The sequence below is a fragment of the Pyxicephalus adspersus genome, chromosome 4 (genome assembly GCF_032062135.1).
Source record: "Pyxicephalus adspersus chromosome 4, UCB_Pads_2.0, whole genome shotgun sequence".
Lineage (NCBI taxonomy): Eukaryota > Metazoa > Chordata > Amphibia > Anura > Pyxicephalidae > Pyxicephalus > Pyxicephalus adspersus.
Genome location: NC_092861.1, coordinates 44,331,819 through 44,350,995, shown reverse-complemented (window position 1 = coordinate 44,350,995; position 19,177 = coordinate 44,331,819). Strand labels below are relative to the sequence as shown.

Sequence of the window (19,177 nt, the reverse complement as noted above, 5' to 3'; positions counted from 1 at the left end):
TCTGGCCTGGTGAGTAACTAATGTATGCTGGACAAAAGTTCAGGCTTTTCAGATTTCATTACATCCATCCTTATAGACCGCTTCTTTATTTCTGATCTATCAGGTAAGGTGAAAGGCGGGAAAGGCAATGCAATCTTTTACAAGGATTAAAGAATTGTACGATCAATAGAGACCGTGAACACACAAAAGCTGGCATTCTGATGTTCCCCATCATTGGTCCCTTATGTGACATTGTGGAGTGCATTTCTTTAGTCCCCTGAGATTAAGTCTTGACCTCTTTCTATGCTAACATTTTTTTTTAAAGTACAGAACACTTCTATTCTGTTAAATTTGAAGTTTAACCTGTGCTTATAAAGATACTGTGCTATTTAGGTTGTATATGAGTTTAGATGACATGAAACATTGTTTTTAAAACAGGATTACCAAACTAATGACAATGATCAAGCAGTTGTAGAAATTTGCATCACTCGTATTACAACAGCAATTAGAGAAACAGAGAGTATTGAAAAACATGGCCAAGCTCTTGTGTCACTTTGGGAATCATGCCTGGAGCACAACCTAAAGCCACCAACAAAAGATGAAGATACTCCACATGCTAAGATTGCATCTGATATTATGAGCTGCATTTTGCAAGTAAGTCTATGATTTCACTATTGCATAGGTCTACAGAAAATGCGTCATGTGTTGTCATATTTAATTTTACCACACGATGGCCCAAGGAATGATCCGTGTAAATTAACCTATATAGTATTTTTTTTATAGAATTAAATGACATTTTGTATTTTACTAGGCACAGAGCACTGCCCTGTGCTACACTTGGGTCCCCTAAATCTCTACATTTTGATGGAGTTAGTTTAAATTTCAAATAAAAATTAAAGCTAACTTTGTACAAAGAAAATGAAAATGGTGATAACCATTACAGTCATGTGGCTGTCATTTTCAAATTTAATTAAACTGTCTTTTTTTAAAACCTTCTGTTACCCTTGTGTTTGTTGAATTGAGTTAGTTGAAATGTATATTTCTTTAAACATGTCTAGAAATATGCTACATACAACTAAAAAACAAATGATAATGATCCTGGGGACACCAGGGTTGAACAGGTAATTTGCAGAAAAAGGTTAAAAAGCAGCAGCTATCTGCTTTGTGCTACAAAGGTGCAAGTGGTTTTAATATGGGGCTTAGTGCTATGAAAGTGGCACAGTCCATGGGCCCTTATAAAGTGGTGAGCAGGACTTATTACCACATTATAAATTTAGCGAGTGTCGCAAAAGTATCAAACATCACAGTAAACCAGTGGTAATTAAAAAGTGACAATCATGCTGAAAAGTGGAGATCATGCTAAAAAGTGGGGATTTTATCAGCTCATTGACACTTAAAAAGTGCTGTTATTTATTAGTAATTAGAAGTAACAGCATCACCCAGGAACTTTGTACGTTTATGAGCAGATCAAAGGGAAATGTACATTTCCCACAAGCAAAGCCTTCAAGTATATTTGTCAAGGATGCATATGTGCTTTATTTCCATCATACAAGCAGATAATTAGGTAGAAAACCCTGTACAAAGGCTGTTTAACCACAATATAATCAACTGGTTGGTACACCCAGGGTGGTGCATTATATTAATTATAGGCTGATCATCCTATTATATATTACATACAATGGGAAAAAGATTTAAAATTGTGTAAAGGTTATCAATCTGTCTAACAATTTATGTTTTGTTTGGAAATATATAAAACTATGTTTATGTATATTAATTGGCACATTTTGCCATTTATATTGACAGAATTATAACAAGCCTACAATTATGTCCCTGGCAGTGCCGCTTGCAGTAAGATTTCTTCAGCAGGGAAACAAGGAGCTGTGCAGAAACATGTCAAGTTACATTTCTCTGGTAGCCATTGCCAAGGCAGATCTGCTGGTAGATCACATAGAGGCAATTCTAAGGAGCATCCTGCAAGGTATTAAAAGTCTTTACAAATGGCTTTGTTTTTAATTGCAGTGAATATACAGTTAGGTCCATAAATATTTGGACTGAGACAACTTTTTTCAATTTTTGGTTCATTTTTGGTTCATTTTTGGTTTGTACATTACCACAATTAATTTTAAATGAAACAACTCAGATGCAGTTGAACTGCAGATTTCAGCTTTATTTGAGTGGGTTGAACAAAAAGATTGCATAAAAATGTGAGGAACTAAAGCCTTTTTTAACACAATCACTTCATTTCAGGGGCTCAAAAGTAATTGGACAATTGATTCAAAGGCTATATAATTAGCTTGTGTGGGCAATTCTTTTGTTATATCATTATCAATTAACCAGATAAAAAAGACCTGGATGTCCACGGAAGACAACAGTGGTGGATGATCTCAGAATTATTTCCATGGTGAAGAGAAACCCCTTCACAACAGCCAACCAAGTGAACAACACTCCAGGAAGTAGGCGTATCAATATCCAAGTCTACCATAAAGTAGGCGTATCAATATCCAAGTCTACCATAAAGAGAAAACTGCATGAAAGTAAATACAGAGGGTCCACTGCAAGGTGCAAGCCACTCATAATCCTCAAGAATAGAAAGGCTAGATTGGACTTTGCTCAAAAACATCTAAAAAAGCCAGCACAGTTCTGGAAAAACATTCTTTGCACAGATGGAACCAATATCAACCTTTACCAGAATGATGGCAAGAAGAAAGTATGGAGAAGGCGTGGAACAGCTCATGATCCAAAGCATACCACATCATCTGTAAAACATGGTGGAGGCAGTGTGATGGCTTGGGCGTGCATGGCTGCCAGTGGCACTGGGACACTAGTGTTTATCCATTCTGTAACACAGGACAGAAGCAGCTGAATGAATTCTGAGGTGTTCAGAGACATACTGTCTGCTCAAATCCAGCTAAATGCAGTCACATTGATTGGGAGGTGTTTCATTATACAGATGGACAATGACCCAAAACATACAGCCAAAGCAACCCAGGAATTTATTAAAGCAAAGAAGTGGAATATTCTTGAATGGCCAAGTTAGTATTTATTATGGCCAACCAAGTATTAGAAATGAACATTTTATTTTCAGCTTTTTAATTTGTCCAATTACTTTTGAGTCCCTGAAATGAAGTGATTGTGTTAAAAAAAGGCTTTAGTTCCTCGTATTTCTATGCAATCTTTTTGTTCAACCCACTCAATTAAACCTGAAAGTCTGCAGTTCAACTGCATCTGAGTTGTTTCATTTAAAATTAATTGTGGTAATGTACAGAACCAAAATTAGAAAAAAGTTGTCTCTGCCCAAATATTTATGAACCTAACTGTATAAAGTTATATAAAATTCTTGGGAATCCATGCATTATCTTTACATGCATTGCAAAAGCTGCATATTTATTTTAAGGTTCAATCCATGTTGAATGTAGACATATGACAACATGTTATACTACAATTTTTATGTTCCAAGTAGTACACTGAATTCCTTGATGCCCGGGACAAGGAAACTGTCTTATTTATATGTGGACATACCATTTGATATATTTGCATGTCAATTATTATGTATGTAACTCCTACAGGTATTTATCTCATACATTTCACAAATTAACAACTTTTTTTATTAATTTGTATTTATATAGCGCTGACATATTATGCGGTACCTTACAAATTCCATAGTCATATCACTAACTGTCCCTCAAAGGATCTCACAATCTAATGTCTGTATCATAGTCATATGTCATTAACACAGTCTAAAGGCAATTTTGAGTGGAAGCCAATTAACCTAACTGCATTCTAACTATGCCTTTACCTGCTATTCTCTCCACAAGGATGGCACTATCTTTAACATCAACCAGTCAACTTCTTCCTTGTGGTCTTAGATGGTGCCTTAGAAATTATAGACATCTAAACCCCGGGGCTTGCAGTTGTACCCCATGGCTTTTACAGTCTTTATGACCCTAATAATTGGTCCTAAAAAAATTTAATTTATGTAATTTTTCTGCCAGTGGCAGATTTTGGTTGTTATTTGTAAGATCTAGCCATATTAAATATTTGTTGAAGTTTCCATGCTTATGGTTTAAAAGGAATAGTGTTCATTTGCTCACTGTATCTATGGACCCAGGCAAATATGCACACTTTTATCCATTGCAAAGCTTCAAATGGCTTGATTCATTATTATTCTTCATCTGATTTTGTTCACATGAACCAGTTCATCAACTGATAATCAGAAAAAGGCACAAAAAAAAAATCACAAGCAATAGAGATTTTTATACATTTTTTAGACCTGTTAAAGCTGCAGTTTAATCTTCCTTTTCATCTTCCACATTTCCCTTCCAGTCAACAAGATAATTACATAACGTAACCCAGTGACATCATAACTTGGTTTTGTGCTTCTATATAATGCAAGCAAATCATGGCTGGTCGTGGGGGTCTAACATGGTGCGCTACATAATTTACTGCATTTGAGATTATTAATAGAATATTCCTGAAAATTTATGGAAGCTCAGCATGTGATACTAAGCTCCCATAATTAAAAGAAGTGGATCAGGGACAGCAATGCTAGAGAGGAAGGGCCTGCAACAGTAAAATGTTGCAAGCCTTATGTGACTTGCTGAAGCTTCTAATACAGCTTGTGAAAATTTGACTTTTTGCATTGAAATCAGAATAAGCATTTTCAGTAAAGAAGAGGAGCAAGTAGAACTTTGTAAGACCCAACATTTGAAATTCTAGAAGCAATCTGGAACTGAAATAACTAACAAACATTTGTACTGGTATGAGTTTTAAAAAAGCAAACTATACTTTTTGCTACATGCTATTATATGTTTGAATCTGGGGGTTTTGAGTAGATTGTAAATTGGGTTTATCTTTGGAATAGGTCATAGTTCTCATAGTGATACACATTTTATTATATAGAAAAGAGAACTCGGAGATATGTTGCTTCCTCACTTCTTAGATTTTAAGCTCTTCGGGACAGGGTCCTCTTCTCCTTCTCTGTCACTGTCTATGTCTGTGATTTGCATCCCCTATTTAATGTACAGTAGTGTGTAATATGTTGGCACTATAAAAATACTGTTTATTATGATTAATAAAAATAATAATAATAATAATATATAGGTCCTTTTCAATACCTACTAAATATGCTTTGAAATACATGCTGCAAAAATCAACATACAGCCAAAGAGCATCATTTAATTTATTTTATAGAAAAAGCATTAAAACAACAAAATGCTTAGAATAATTAAACAGAATACAACATGGTCTACAGATCAAAAGATGCTGTTAAAAAGTGAAAACAGTAAAAAATAGTTACATTTTGTGTCTTAAAATATCATTGTTCCTGAAATACAGTGTTTAATATCCCACAGTAAGAATATTCCAATAATGTATTTTTAATATAAAACTGTGCAATTAAAATTGGTATTGTTGCAAAATATATTTTTGTAAACTGAATTGTGACAGTTATGTTTTTATTTCCATTCCACAGAATTTAGAACTGTAACAGTGTGAAAAAGCTTTAGCATTCTTTAAATCCTATGGTACAATTTTACAAAAATACAGTAGAATTTATTTTATGGCGTTCTAACAAATTCAATTTACAATATAGTACAGTATGACATAATTACAAATATAATGATTAGTTAAAGCACATGGATATAGTTAGTTTTATGAAGTCTATTGGAGTTGTTGCATATTTGCAATTCACATTTAAAGAAAATATTTAGGGCAAATGTATTCAGTGGTTAATTGGCTTGCTTATGCCCCAGGACTGATTATCGCTGTACTAGTACAGTAGACAAAAAAGGGAGGATATGCATGTCTATACAATTTTGTTGAAAACGTTTCATAAATTAGACAGCCATCATATCCTATATATGAATAAACATACTTAAATAGAAAGGCTTTTTGAGTTTTGCATTGGTTTTTAGATAGAAAATCTGGATTTGACTATTTTAGTTTGCATATTTAGGAAATTTTTAAAGAAGAACTCCAACTTAAAGTGTTTTGTGGAGGGGAGTAATGAGCAAAGGACTTACTGGATTATTTACCTTGCTACTAAGCAGATGTGAATCACCTTAACCTGTGTGGATGTTGACAGTTTTGTAACCGACACAAGTTTAGTATATGCGATGCGATGACTTAGTCACTAGCTGTGGAAGTTTGAATACATTCCACATGTTTATGTTTGGCCACCCTAATAAAGAGGTACACATGATTTCTTGTTGTAAAAACTAAATCAAAGTTTTTAAACTTCTTCTATGACCTGCCATTTGCAGTGTATACTATCTGCCATAAAATCTTAGGCAAGTTACCAGATACATAGATTTGACCATCATAACCAACTCGGACTAATATGGGCCCCTTACATTATGTGAGACAGCAAGATCAATTGAAGAGAAGACACGTATATTCACTAATATACATTTCATATAGCCTCATCTATCCTTAGGGTTTATTTGCTGAGTTGATAGCTTTGTACATTAGAGGTGGCCTGCACAGTAATTATCAGCAGAGAAAGTTTAAAACCACCTCTCTATTTTACCAATATGTGTTAACTTTAAGGCCATGTTCACACGTCAGATTGTTCTCGCCCGATACGAGCCTCAGGGCTTGAACTAGAATCTGAAGGACAGACGGATCTGGGGGATCCATGAACAACAGACGACCAACCGAAAAGGCAGTGAAGGGAACAGAGTGCAGCAGGGTGCCGCTCACCGGTTCTCCCCCCCCATCCCCTCTCTCTAGAACAGAACGGCGCTGTATGTAGAGCGCTCGTTCATACATCTTTCAGTCATTTGTCAGTGGAAACAATTGTGAACAATCGTTTCCAATGACAAAAGTCTAACGTGTATACGTAGCCTTAGGCATTAAAGAAAAATGGTGTGGTAATCACAGCAGTGTAAATTTGCTTTTGCCTTCTTCCTTAAAACTGGAGAAAAACAAAGAAGCAACAAATGTAGAATTGCTACCATTGTGGATCAGCATTTGATCCACATTTTGTTCATTAGATGAAAGGAGAAATTCGACTAGTTGCTATTGGCCTACTCACTTTCTTTCTTCAAAGTTTATATGCAGGACATCTTCCCCTCTACAAAGAACTTTTAATTGGAATTCACCTTTAATTTATATCTTAGACTGTGTTTAGCCTTATGATGCTAATGAATATACTGAGCTCCCCCATGTGGTTGAATCTCTGTTGTACCCCATCCAATAACATTCCCCCGAATGTTACAGCCGAGTTCTCCTGCAGTGTTTACAATGTCTTCTTCACTGAGGACGGAGTCCCATAGGTTGAAGCCTGTGATCTTTCCAGAGAATGCTATTGATTCATCAAAACCTCCTCCAACACAGCAACCATTTTTCTCTTGACCAAGCTGGAATATACCTCTATCGGGGATGGCGTGACCTTGAGCTAGTTCATAAGTAACAATTTTGTTTTCACCATTGATCCAAAGCGCTGTTTTGCCATCTTCAGAATTCCATGTGCCACACAAGTGTGACCATTCTCCTAGTTGGAGTGTATTGTTTGCAGATACCTTGTTCTTATCCCCACCTACAACCAGCACAGGGGTATCACGGTTCAAATACAGCTGAATTTCATAAGGGTTACGTTTGGTGCCGTAGGAGAAGACAATGGTTTTTTCTAAAGCTTCTGTCACTTTAGTCCATACACAAAATGTGAAGGCTTGGAGAGACATCTCTGCAGGGTGCACACTTGCATAAATTTTGGGTGATCTCATTGGAAATAATATTGCTGCATCACAACCTGAAAAAAAAGAAAAGAACAGACATATGCTGCAATGTTAGTAGATGTACTATGTTTTCAGAATGACGTATAACTAATACTTCAGGGATGGCCCTATCTGTTCCATCATCTGTTCAACCTGCTATGAACATGTCTGAAGTACATGCCTGCCAAAATATTAATCCTTTCACTCCCATTCTTGTATCAAGTCAAACTAAATTGTAGCTAAATTTACCTTTTTTCTATCTGGGATTTTTTTAAATCTGCCATACTTTTTTACACTGCGGCTAGAAAGGTGAGATTAGATATTTGTAATCAATGCTGCTGTTTTAGTCCAGTGACCAATAATATATAATATGCAGAAAATCAAAAAAGTATAATTCCATTCTCACCAAGAAAATTCTGTATATTGGACATATATGTGAGAAAAAAATCTACAGTCAACATATCCTCCCAAGCAATCATGCCACATCATTACTAATGCTCCAATGTTAACAAACATAACACTGTCTAGAATATAGAGTAGTTTAGTGCTAAAATATATCCGAAATATATGTAAAATATGTCAAGAAATATTTTTAACTAGCAGTTCTTATTGACCTTTGTAGCTACAGACACTGTGGGATAAATAATCCCTAAAGATGTCAACAGAGATTCTACAGCTTATATCACTTGCTGTTTGTTTACATTAACAAGATGCCATACTGCCAGTTCCCTGCTGCCTATGAAAAGAGTTGCAATTTTAGTGTATATGTTCCAAATTCTGAAGAATATTTTTCCACAGTGCATACAGCTAGAGGGGTTAGCCAGGGCTTGTTTTGAAACTGTTTCACTCTTTTTTAAGCTGTTTTAAAAACATATAGAAATAGCAGATATCTACAGAAGAAGAGGTATATTATTTGACTCACAAAAATTAGGTAGAAATGCCTTTACATGTCTTTGACTTACAAGTTTTTGATCCGCCTCCTGGTGGATTTATTCACAGATCTCCACAGAAGTGCAAAAAATAAAAGCTCACAGAATGCCATGTCCCTGTGACTAGGGAAGAATTGATAGGACTGAGTCAGGAAAATGTGTTATTTGTAAAAACTTGACTCAGTGTGATATTTACAAATTAGGTAATTGCGGGAAGCAATTTTTGATTTGTAGGACCAACTGGATACATTTACATATATTTATATATACATATCTGTGTGAAAAGGGTGTTTTGTTTATCAATTGGCTCATTCTTGTTAATAGTGTTTTGTAATGCTAGGCATGCACTCACAAATACCATATAGAAACTATGGCCCAGGCCACATTTACCATATCTTCAATGCACTTTTAATATGAATGTTCTAACTTTGCAGCAAAGAGGCACCCAATAATGATAGCTGTAATATTCCATTAAAGTAACTTTCAATAATTACATATGCAAACCTAACAAGTGGGATGTGAAATTACATATAGTTATTCCTCAAAAGTAATTTTTATACCGATAAACTTTGGTGGAATTTTAGGATGTTATATAAAATACTTATGGATCTCTAGTGTGCTGAAAGGTAAAGTGTAATTGCATAGCAGGCCCATATGTCCAATGGAATGACATTTCACTGGAAAAAGGTTCACTTTAGTTTCATGTTCCCTAATACACTAATCATATTCACTTACTAGTGTTTAAACAAAGATACCAAAAATTCAAAAGAAATTGAAAGCTTACAGACTAAAAGCTTAAGTGCAGGGGAGCATTGGTGTGTCATAATTAATAAAGTAACACTCCATTAATGAAGCCTGCAGGGGGGCAACTCCAGGGAATGCGGCTGACTCATTTCCTGTGCCTAAAGCCAGTGTGGCTTTAAATTATCCGTGTTCATAGTTGGAAGAAATACAAGACTCCACATTTACTTACTTCCAGAAAAAAACATGGCTTTTTTCATTTAACTGTTTATATAAACTTACTGAAAATTTCACTTATGTTTTTTGTTTACTTTGTTAAAATATATATCAGAGACATTGTCTGGTATAGTCAATTTCATTAACAGACTTTTGACTGGACTGTCAAGGGCTTGATAAAATTTAAAACAGTCCTGGAAAAGACCAATAACAGTATGATTAGAAACTCCCTTAAGAGCCCCACTGGCTGCTTTCCAGGCTTTGTGTGAAATCAAAACCAGTTGCAAAAGTTTCTTTGAAAGCCTCTCTTTGGCACCAAAGCCTGCCTTTGGTAACATACAGATACATCCTATATGCTTTCTGGTCTGACACATATGTATAACACACTGCTGTAAATGTGTGCATATGTAACTAAGTTCATGAAGTCAGTTAGGCAACTGTACTTATGCTGTATAATAGCTTTTCAGGATGCAGTTCTCTGCTGGGCCATACAGGGGTGACTTGCATGGCTATAAACTTTATTTGAGAATAAAAATCTTTTATGTGATGATAAAACTATTTTTTTTTTACAAGTAATGGCATGTAAATACCTTCTTTTTTCTACTCTATGTACAAAAAGTTTTTAGATTACATGTATTTATGCTACCTAATGTGCAAAAATAACACAAGTATTTATTACTTCCCACATACTTATTTTAGTGGTTAATTCATTTCAATCAATACTTCCTTACTGTACATTGGTGTTTGTGAAGACAATGGCCATGAAAAGTGCTCAACAACACACACTACAGTTGGATGATAAAAAAAAGGGGTTGTGACTATCAGCATTGTCACTGCAGACCCACAAACTTGTTGTTGGTCAATCAGCACCTGCCCACACCTAGCCCTGTACATTGTTTTGTGGAATGACAGCCCTGCCTCCTTTGGAATCCCCCCCAATGTGAGCTGAATTGTCTGGGAGGGGAAATGTGTAAAACACAAATGAAGAAAGTTTTTTGTTTACCTAATGAGAATACATCACATAACTAGATTTGATACTTTAAACTGTTTACCGCCATACCAATTCCCTTAATTTAAGTAGATTTTCTCTTATTTATAGTTGCATCTCCCTTTTTCTAGTGAGACAAATGGCAAAAAATACCCTGACAGGCTTTTAAGCCTATATTTAAAAAAATATTTAGGCTATAATTACATCTAAAAAGCAATAAACTATATAAGTGAAGTTCATGAACATACTGGTTTAGGAAGTGCCTTCTTTGTGGTCTAGGAAACATTTCATAGCTTATGCCTAGGACCTTACTAACATAATATAGTAGTCCAGATGCTTCAGCACATTTGATGCATAAAGTCTTTTAAAGTATGATACAAGTATTTTCATAAGGTAATGCTCTTATTACATCATTAACAACATATCACATTATTTTTGTTTGTACATTTTTTGTTCATGTAATATGAAAACTTATTGGAAATAGTTACAAGCATAACATGTAAGCAGTCATGGAAATTCCTAGACAATTTACAGCAAGTCAGGCCAAAAGTAAAGCAAATTTGGATATGACCATATAGTGGACTAATGCCAATTTGCCTTGGGAGTTAAATATTCCTAATAAGTTTTGATCCATCAGATCCTTTTAATTTTCTTTGTTTATGTGTTATACATCATCTAGACAACATGTTTATACAATATCTCATTTAAGAACATATTTTTATTTATCCATAGTGCTCTTGGGACTACAATTTTCCCTTGACATTGAGAGAATTACAGTTAATTTTGATGATTTTGACTTTTTTCATAGTTTAAAGAAACTAAGATGCAGAAAGCTTAATCAAAGTGACATAAACCTATGTGTTTACTATGGTGAATGACAGCTAAAATAATTGCCAAACTGAATGAATTATCCAGAATGTAGAGCTGTGTATGTTGGCTGGAGACAAATGCCACATGACTTCCTAAGTAAACCCAACAAACATGCTTTTATATAGGAAACAGCCCTTTTCATACAGCTGAATATTTCAAATGGCAATATTGTTTCCAAAGTAAGCAATACTCTGTATGTGAATATATGATTTAAAGTAAACATATCACAAACATGGCCAATACAAACTGAGCACTGAAGCAATATTTTGCAGGTTAGTGAAAAGTTTATTTTGAAAGGAGTCTAGTTTATTGCAAGCTGTTAGATATACATAGGAAAATGTTCAGCTAAATAAAAAAAAAATGTAAAAATGCTTTAGATATATGTATTGCAAAGTAGATATGCACATAGAGGCAGCCATGCTTTGTCATTACGTATGCATGCTTTGCCTTTTAGGTGAATACTCACTCCAAGTATTTTGTCACTGAAATCCTCTAAATGTCCATTTACCACTACCTAACTGGATATCACACAGCCATAATCCATTTTAATTATCAGCACATCCTTCGGTAGTTTTAGATACTTACTCAGTTATGGCAAAATTTGCTGTAACTAAATATGACTACATACCTGTGGCAAAATTTGACACAAATGAGCAGACAACATTGCTGCTTTAAGTATGTGTCTAAATTGTCGACTTGATATTGTTAGAATAGTTCAATTTTAGTGTTAAATCATTTCTTTTTTTTTTTAGAAGAAATTAGCTCCAGGCACTGACATAAAACAGCCCTGGCCCAACCAATATTTGGTTTCTGAATTGCATTAAAGAGAACCTGCCAGGAAAGTTTCCAAAGTTGTTTGGAACTAGCAATGCTTTGGTAACTCAATGTCAGTGTACAGCGTTTAATGGAGCTTTGGCTGTAATTTCCATACTAACATATTTAATTTCATAATACACTAGATAGTTTTAGCATTGTCTTGTTTCTATTGGATCATTTTATCTAGTAATAATTGAACCATAAACGGAAAGATGTCTGTGTCCTCTAATAAGCTATGTAGTGTTGTAGACGCAGTGGAATATAAGTTTAACTTAGTTATCCATACCATATGATCCATATCTACGCTAATTAGAAAATACCAGAACTGCCATATTGCTGTTCTCGGCTTGGCTTCGCACCAAATGTATAGGTACAGGGTTGCCCATTCAATTTCCAAAAACCCATTTGTTTTAATTTCATTACTGTGTAGCTCTTCTTCATTATATGACACAGTCTGGATGTGCTCTTTTAGCCTGCCTTTGTAGCTCAGAAGACTGAAGATGATTGAGGCCAGCTGTACCGAGGTCTTGATTTGTCTCCAGCTGGAGCTCAATTCTGATTCACAAAGCTGATGATTAGGTGATGTCACTGAGGATATAGTGCTTTTCCAGCACCAGAGGCACAAAACACATTGACAAGGGAACTACTCATGCTGGCAAAGTTCACTGTATACACACTAAAGTTTTATCAACTGTTTACTGGTTATACTACTATTTCTTCTTACAAAGAGAACTAGATGTACTCTGGCATTGGGCCAGTTCACTAAGTATAGCATACATAAGAAAATGTATGTTGGCTTTCAATATCATATAGACATATGTACCTTTGCTAATGATAGGCTATCACTGCTAGTACACTTATGTTCAAAGTTGGGAAAGGACTGTTTTTAAGAGCAAGATCATAGCCTAACCAGAAAGAATAAAGAAAAAACTTTTCCAGTGTACAAATTCAAAAATCAGACATATATTTCTACATAAGTTTTTAAAATGCAGACACTTTACAAAGCCCTTGCACGTTTTCAGGAAATGGTATTTAGAGCTCGTAGCAAATGGATTTTTCTTATTACATTTCAGATTTAAAGCAAATTGCATTTAAATGACCATGAACTAATCTGCAGAAGGATTACTCAGCACTTTCAAATGCCTGGAAGCAGGGCTGCTGGCTCAATTTTTGGAGATTTTCCCCCTCCCCTTTCTTTGGTGCACATTTTTGTAATAAGGCTATACATATCAGATAACACACTGTACACAATCTTATTCTAGCTGTCGGACTCATTATTAAAAGGCACAAAGGTGAATATGGTTCACTGTGTAAGACAGCTCGAAACATCTGGATACTATCATATATCATTTCCTATATGTCGCCGTTGTCTTTGGAGTTAAAACAAATCATGACAAAATTTGTGCCTTGTATTACTACTTGCTATATCAGGTTAAGGCCATTCATAAAAATGGCCAAATGTGTCCTTTTGAATTCTGACCCAGATAAGGATCCAAATTCTGTATGCTAGAAAAAAAATACATAGTAGGAATATCGTTACTGAAGTTTTAAACAACTGCTATTAAACAAGTAATATTTTTTATTGTACCTGAAGGTAACTGTCGTTGGTTGATCCATTCTTGTGTTTTCTGGAATTGTTCAATTAATAGATCGAACTTTTGGGTGAACACAGGATCACGTTCTCCTTTGTCTGTGCATTCTGGTTGATTCTGTTCTGCTTCTTCTTTTTCCTTTAACAGATTTTCAATGCGTTGAAGGCTGTCTACTATGTCCTGATTTAGAGCAACTGATTTGTCCACATTATTATTTAAAGTGTTATCAGGCTGACACTTTGACTCCAGCAGATTTGACAAATCCGACTTAATGTTCTTAAGGCAATCACTACATGATCCTGATGTATTTGCTCCTAGCTGCCAAAGGTCTTCTTTAACAGTCTGTAGTTCCACCTTAATTTCTTCAAAATACTGAAGCAGCATATTTTGTCTCATGTGAGAGTTTTCCAGCATTGTCAGCATCTTATCCCACCTTGTAAACTCTTTTAGTTTGCAATCTGGTAAAGTAACTACAATATAAAATATATAAAATATACAAGTTATAATTGCCTCCAGTTATGTTGCTTTGCTAAAATAACAGGTCGCTGGTAAATGCTAAGTCTTTTATAAACACTAAAATGTAAACATTTTTAATTTTATATATATGTATTTATATATATATATATATATATATATATATATATATATATTGCATGTGTAAAGAAACATTTATAATATATACAAAGAAATATTTATAATATATACAAAAGAGTTAACTAAGAGTTAACAAAACAATAACTAATATATAAACGTTTTTAAAAGTCTTGTTGCAAATAAAGTACTTGCCTTCTCCAGTCACCAGTATCTGATTATCCAGCTCCTGAACATCTACAGCAATAGTCAGAGCAGAAGACAGACATAAAGCTGCACACAATAATATCTGTAGTGGCATCATGATCTTGCTGAAGTTAACAGTGCGTAGCTGTGAATGCTAGAGTTGCTGCCTTTTGTACCAGTGATGTTGTCTAAAGCGTAGCAGAGTGTGGCTCTGTAAAGACTGAGTGGGAAGCCCCTTAATAAATGCTTTGAGAGAGCCAGGTGAATCAGAAGGGAGCTGCAGTATAGCTCAGTGGCAGTATTCTGTACAATATGATCTTACGTAATAGCAGTCATTTTAAGGGGTGGAAGCATTGGAGGTATGGCAGTTACACAAGCTTTTCTTAATGGCTCATGTGGTGGGTGGATTCAGCCATGCAGTCAAACTTGCATGGGGGGTATTATAAATCTTTGGGGAATTTCGAATAGAAAACATCAGGAATCTTTCTTCACTCCATATGTGCTTTATGATTTCCTCTCTTGCTTCTGCTGGATACATGCTGCTCATGCCTGGCATGTTTTTTTTTTTTGGTCGTTAGGAAACATCAGAGTGACCTAAAATGATGTTTGTATTATGTGCAATCGTATGTGTTTAAATTACATGTGTACACGTGTGATGTCATCACAACTAAACGTAACATACAGTGGACCTTCCGGGGTTAATAAAACATGCACATTACATGTATACACTACACCCATACCTGATATAAATTCTAATATTCTTGTGCTTGTTCCTTAAATAGCTAATTGCGAATGGTGTGCTTTATTTAAAGCTAAACTCTAAAGCTAAACAAAACATTACACTCACACTGATCACTTCATTAGGTACGTCTTGCTAGTACCGGGTTAGACCCATCTTTTCCTTTACAACAGCTGTAATTCTTTGTTCATAGATTCAACAAGGTGCTGGAAATAATCCTCAGAGATTTTGGTCCAAGCTGACATGAGCTCAAATCTCTTGTCCCACTACATCCCAAAGGTGCTCTATTGCATTGAGATAGTAGGTAGTTGCCAAATGTGCCAAGTAATTATTTCCTACACCATTACACCACCAGCCTGAATGGTCGATATAAGGCAGGATGGATCCATGCTTTCATGTTGACACCAAATTATGACCCCACCATCCAAATGTTGCAGTATAAATCAAGACTCATCAAAGCTGGTAATCCAATCTTTTATCGTTCTGTTTTGGTAAAACATTTGAGTTTTAGCCTAGAGTGCCTGTTTTTAGCTAAAATGAGTGGCACTCCACTGGTATTATTTTCCCCTTCTTCTCTAGCCCATCTGAACTCCCCCCCCCCACTGTAGCAATACGTCTACCAATAAATAACAGGAATAGTTGGATACCTGACTAGTATGATTTAAAGTAAACTTGAACCTAACTATCCTTCACCTGACGTCTATGTCATATTTTACATACTTATAATGTTTTAGTGAAGACCCTAAGCCAAGAACAGCATAGAAATGGGGGAAACAACTGGAGAACAACAATAAATACCAAATTCTATAATCTTTAAAAAGTGGTAGCGTTTACTGTTTATGCTGACTTGGCCCTTGATCCTCTCAGTATAACTATTATAAACATCTATACCTGCGGCTGGCTCGGTGGGTCCTTTCATAAACTTTCAAATACCAGTTTTCCTTACTTAGGCAGAGTAGAAGAATCATAGATTCACCATCTAGCTTTTTTTGGTATTATCAAGGACCTGCCAGAGTATTCAGCTATTGTTCCCAAAACACTAAATGTCCCATTACCAAAATTCATCCTATTGTTGTTCAATGGTGGAAACATCTTCCTGCCAACACCTGTAACAACTCCATTCCTTTTCACCATGGCAAGGCCCTGTTTCCCAGCCATTCATCAATCTACCCAACTCTGTAACTCCATCTGCCAACAAGCTAGCCCTCTTTACCAGCCCACTCCAGTTGATTCCCCCATTTCTATGCTGTTCTTTGCTCAGTGTCTTCACTAAAACATTATAAGTATGTAAAATATGACAATATGACATAGACGTCAGGTGAAGGATAGTTAGGTTCAAGTTTACTTTAAATCATACTAGTCAGGTAAGAGATGAAGGGAGAGGGGGGAGAAAGATATAGAGGGAGAGGAAGAGATGGAGGGAGAAGAGATGGAAGGAGAGAGGGGAGGAGGTGATCGAGGGAGAGAAAGAGATGGAGGGAGAGGGAGGAGAAAGATATGGAGGGAGAGAAACAGATGAAGGGAGAGGAGGGAGAAAGATTTGGAGAGAGAGAGATATGGAGGGAGAGGGGAGAGAAAAATATAGAGGGAGAGAAAGAGATGGAGGGAGAGGGGAGAGAGTAGGTATGGAGGGAGAGGGGAGAGAAGAGGTGGAAGGAGAGGGGAGATGGAGGGAGAGGGGAGAGAAAGATATGAAGGGAGAGGAAGAGATGGAAGGGGAGAGGAGAGAGGAAGAGATGGAGGGAAAAGAGGGGGGAGGAGGAGATGGAGGGAGAGAAAGAGATGGAGGGAGGGGAGAGGAAGAGATGGAGGGAGAGGGGGGAGAAAGATATGGAGAGAAAGAAAGAGATGGAGGGAGAGGGGAGAGAAAGAGATGGAGGGAGAGAAAGAGATGAAGAGAGGGGGGGGGGGGAATTTGGAGAGAGAAAAAGATATGGAGGGAGAGGGGAGAGAAAGATATAGAGGGTAAGAAAGAAATGGAGGGAGAGGGGAGAGGAAGAGATGGAAGGGAGGAGGAGATGGACGGAGAAGAGATGGAAGGAGAGGGGGGGGGGGAGTTCAAGTGGAACTTTAGCTATAATGGTAAAACAATTGTTGGCAGGTAGGCTTTTATTTGCAGAAGAAATTGGGGGACATTAATCAGTCCTGTGGCACAGCACAAGCAATGCTAATAGGAGCAGTGGGACAGATTTATTACAGGGTTACAGCCCGAGTCATAAATTTTTCCATTGGCTGCTTTAAAGTAGCACTGTGAGAAAATGAAACCTTACCCTGACCAATTCTTATTTATGTGTCTGTTTTAGAGTGAAAATCTGTCCCATCTTCAGTAATAAATCTGCAGCAAACCTTTCAGTTGACTGGCCAAGTTGTAAGATGCACCCATGAAAGGCTGTCTAATTTGCGTCTGTGTAACTAATTTGCTTGATCAATGTAACCCTCAGTATTCTGTTTTTGCTGCAGTAAGAGCTGGTTGTCTGCCTTCCAGCTTTTCCTATCCTAAATATACATGGAACAGGACACTTTTTTTTTTAGCGCATGCCTTCTGCAGGGACTTTTGTAACCACACACCTCAGATGTTGCATGCTCGGATGCAATACAGTGTTGGCATGCTAGGCAATTTCATGTTTCTTAGCAATGGGGCACATGTAATGGATGGCATGTAGAATAATGGTAGTCTTCAACATTGTAGATCACATGTACACAAAGCTTCCCTCAATTGAAGGAATTTCAGAATTCTGTTTAATTTAATACAGTCATACCCTATGGTTAAAATGATTTGTGGAGCAGAATTTGTTTTAAAAAAGGTAAGTAATTTTATGATGTCATTCAAAATTAAGTTAGTCTGTGTTTCATACAGACGTGCTAATAACATAATTGCACAGTGTTAATCCTACAGCAAAATGGCTTGCATAGTTTTGTACTAAAAAAAAACTTGATCTAATAATGTTGAAATGCATAAAAAATATATTTAACATACTTATAACATATTAATTGTTACCAGTACTTGTATTCTTGACATTAAAGCACAAGCAGCAGGTAGAGTCTCATGTTAATCATAGCTCTAGAGCAGGGGTGGGCAAATTTTATGGCCATTTATGGGGTGGGCGGGAGCACACTAGGCCGGACCTGCCCTAATGGCTCTGCCCACCACCAGGCAAAGCCCCCTGAATTGAAATCCCTCTCCTCCATATGCATTGTGGAGGAGAGGGATTTACTTTTAGGGAGCTTTCCCTATTTACCTCCGCGGTGGAAATATCAACGCCGGCCACGGTAAATAGGGGAGCAACCGCTCCGGCAGCTCAGGCTCTGGCAGTTCCTAATGCTGCCAGGGAGCGTTAGGGCAGAACGAACTACCGGCATGGCCGCATCTGGCCTAAAGGCCAGAGTTTGCTTACCCCTGCTCTAGAGAAATGTAGTATTTTATTAAGCAATTTTGGGTAAAATCCATTGACTGCTAATACTGTTTACTACATGCTGCAACCATGACCAGATTATTATCTTTTTCATCCCCTAGACCAACTACCTTGTGCTGCATGTCTTATCCCAACACACTTGCAAAAAGACTGCAGTAAAGCAGGAAGAATAGCATGTACAACTTTGTAGAGGAAATTCAAATTTGAATAGCCACAGATGTACTATGTTTTTAAGTTGACACATTCCCTGGACTTGAACCCCACTTCATTCACCAGTGACAACATTCAATGCAAGATCATCCCAGCTACAACAGGGGAACCTAACTACAACATTCCCGCCCCTGCAATAAACCAGGAACATAGGGAAATTAGGCAGTGCTGTGCACTTGTTTGCTGCTTCAC

General features: G+C 36.5%; 2 protein-coding genes across 2 annotated transcripts in view; one reads left to right on the top strand and one right to left on the bottom strand.

Annotated features, from left to right (window-relative positions):
* Window positions 1–19,177, top strand: part of VEPH1 (ventricular zone expressed PH domain containing 1) — a 163,345-nt gene that overhangs the window by 15,392 nt on the left and 128,776 nt on the right. Inside the window, exons 3-4 of the mRNA XM_072408020.1 lie at window positions 418–633; window positions 1,783–1,957. Of these exons, the coding sequence (XP_072264121.1) occupies window positions 418–633; window positions 1,783–1,957 (391 nt within the window). The remainder of the gene's footprint in view (window positions 1–417; window positions 634–1,782; window positions 1,958–19,177) is intronic.
* Window positions 5,141–14,913, bottom strand: PTX3 (pentraxin 3). Its single transcript, XM_072408019.1, has 3 exons — window positions 14,633–14,913; window positions 13,843–14,316; window positions 5,141–7,729 (listed from the first exon to the last, which is right to left on the bottom strand). The coding sequence occupies exons 1-3, from the start codon at window positions 14,739–14,741 to the stop codon at window positions 7,119–7,121; spliced, it is 1,194 nt and encodes a 397-aa protein (XP_072264120.1). The 5' UTR covers window positions 14,742–14,913; the 3' UTR covers window positions 5,141–7,118.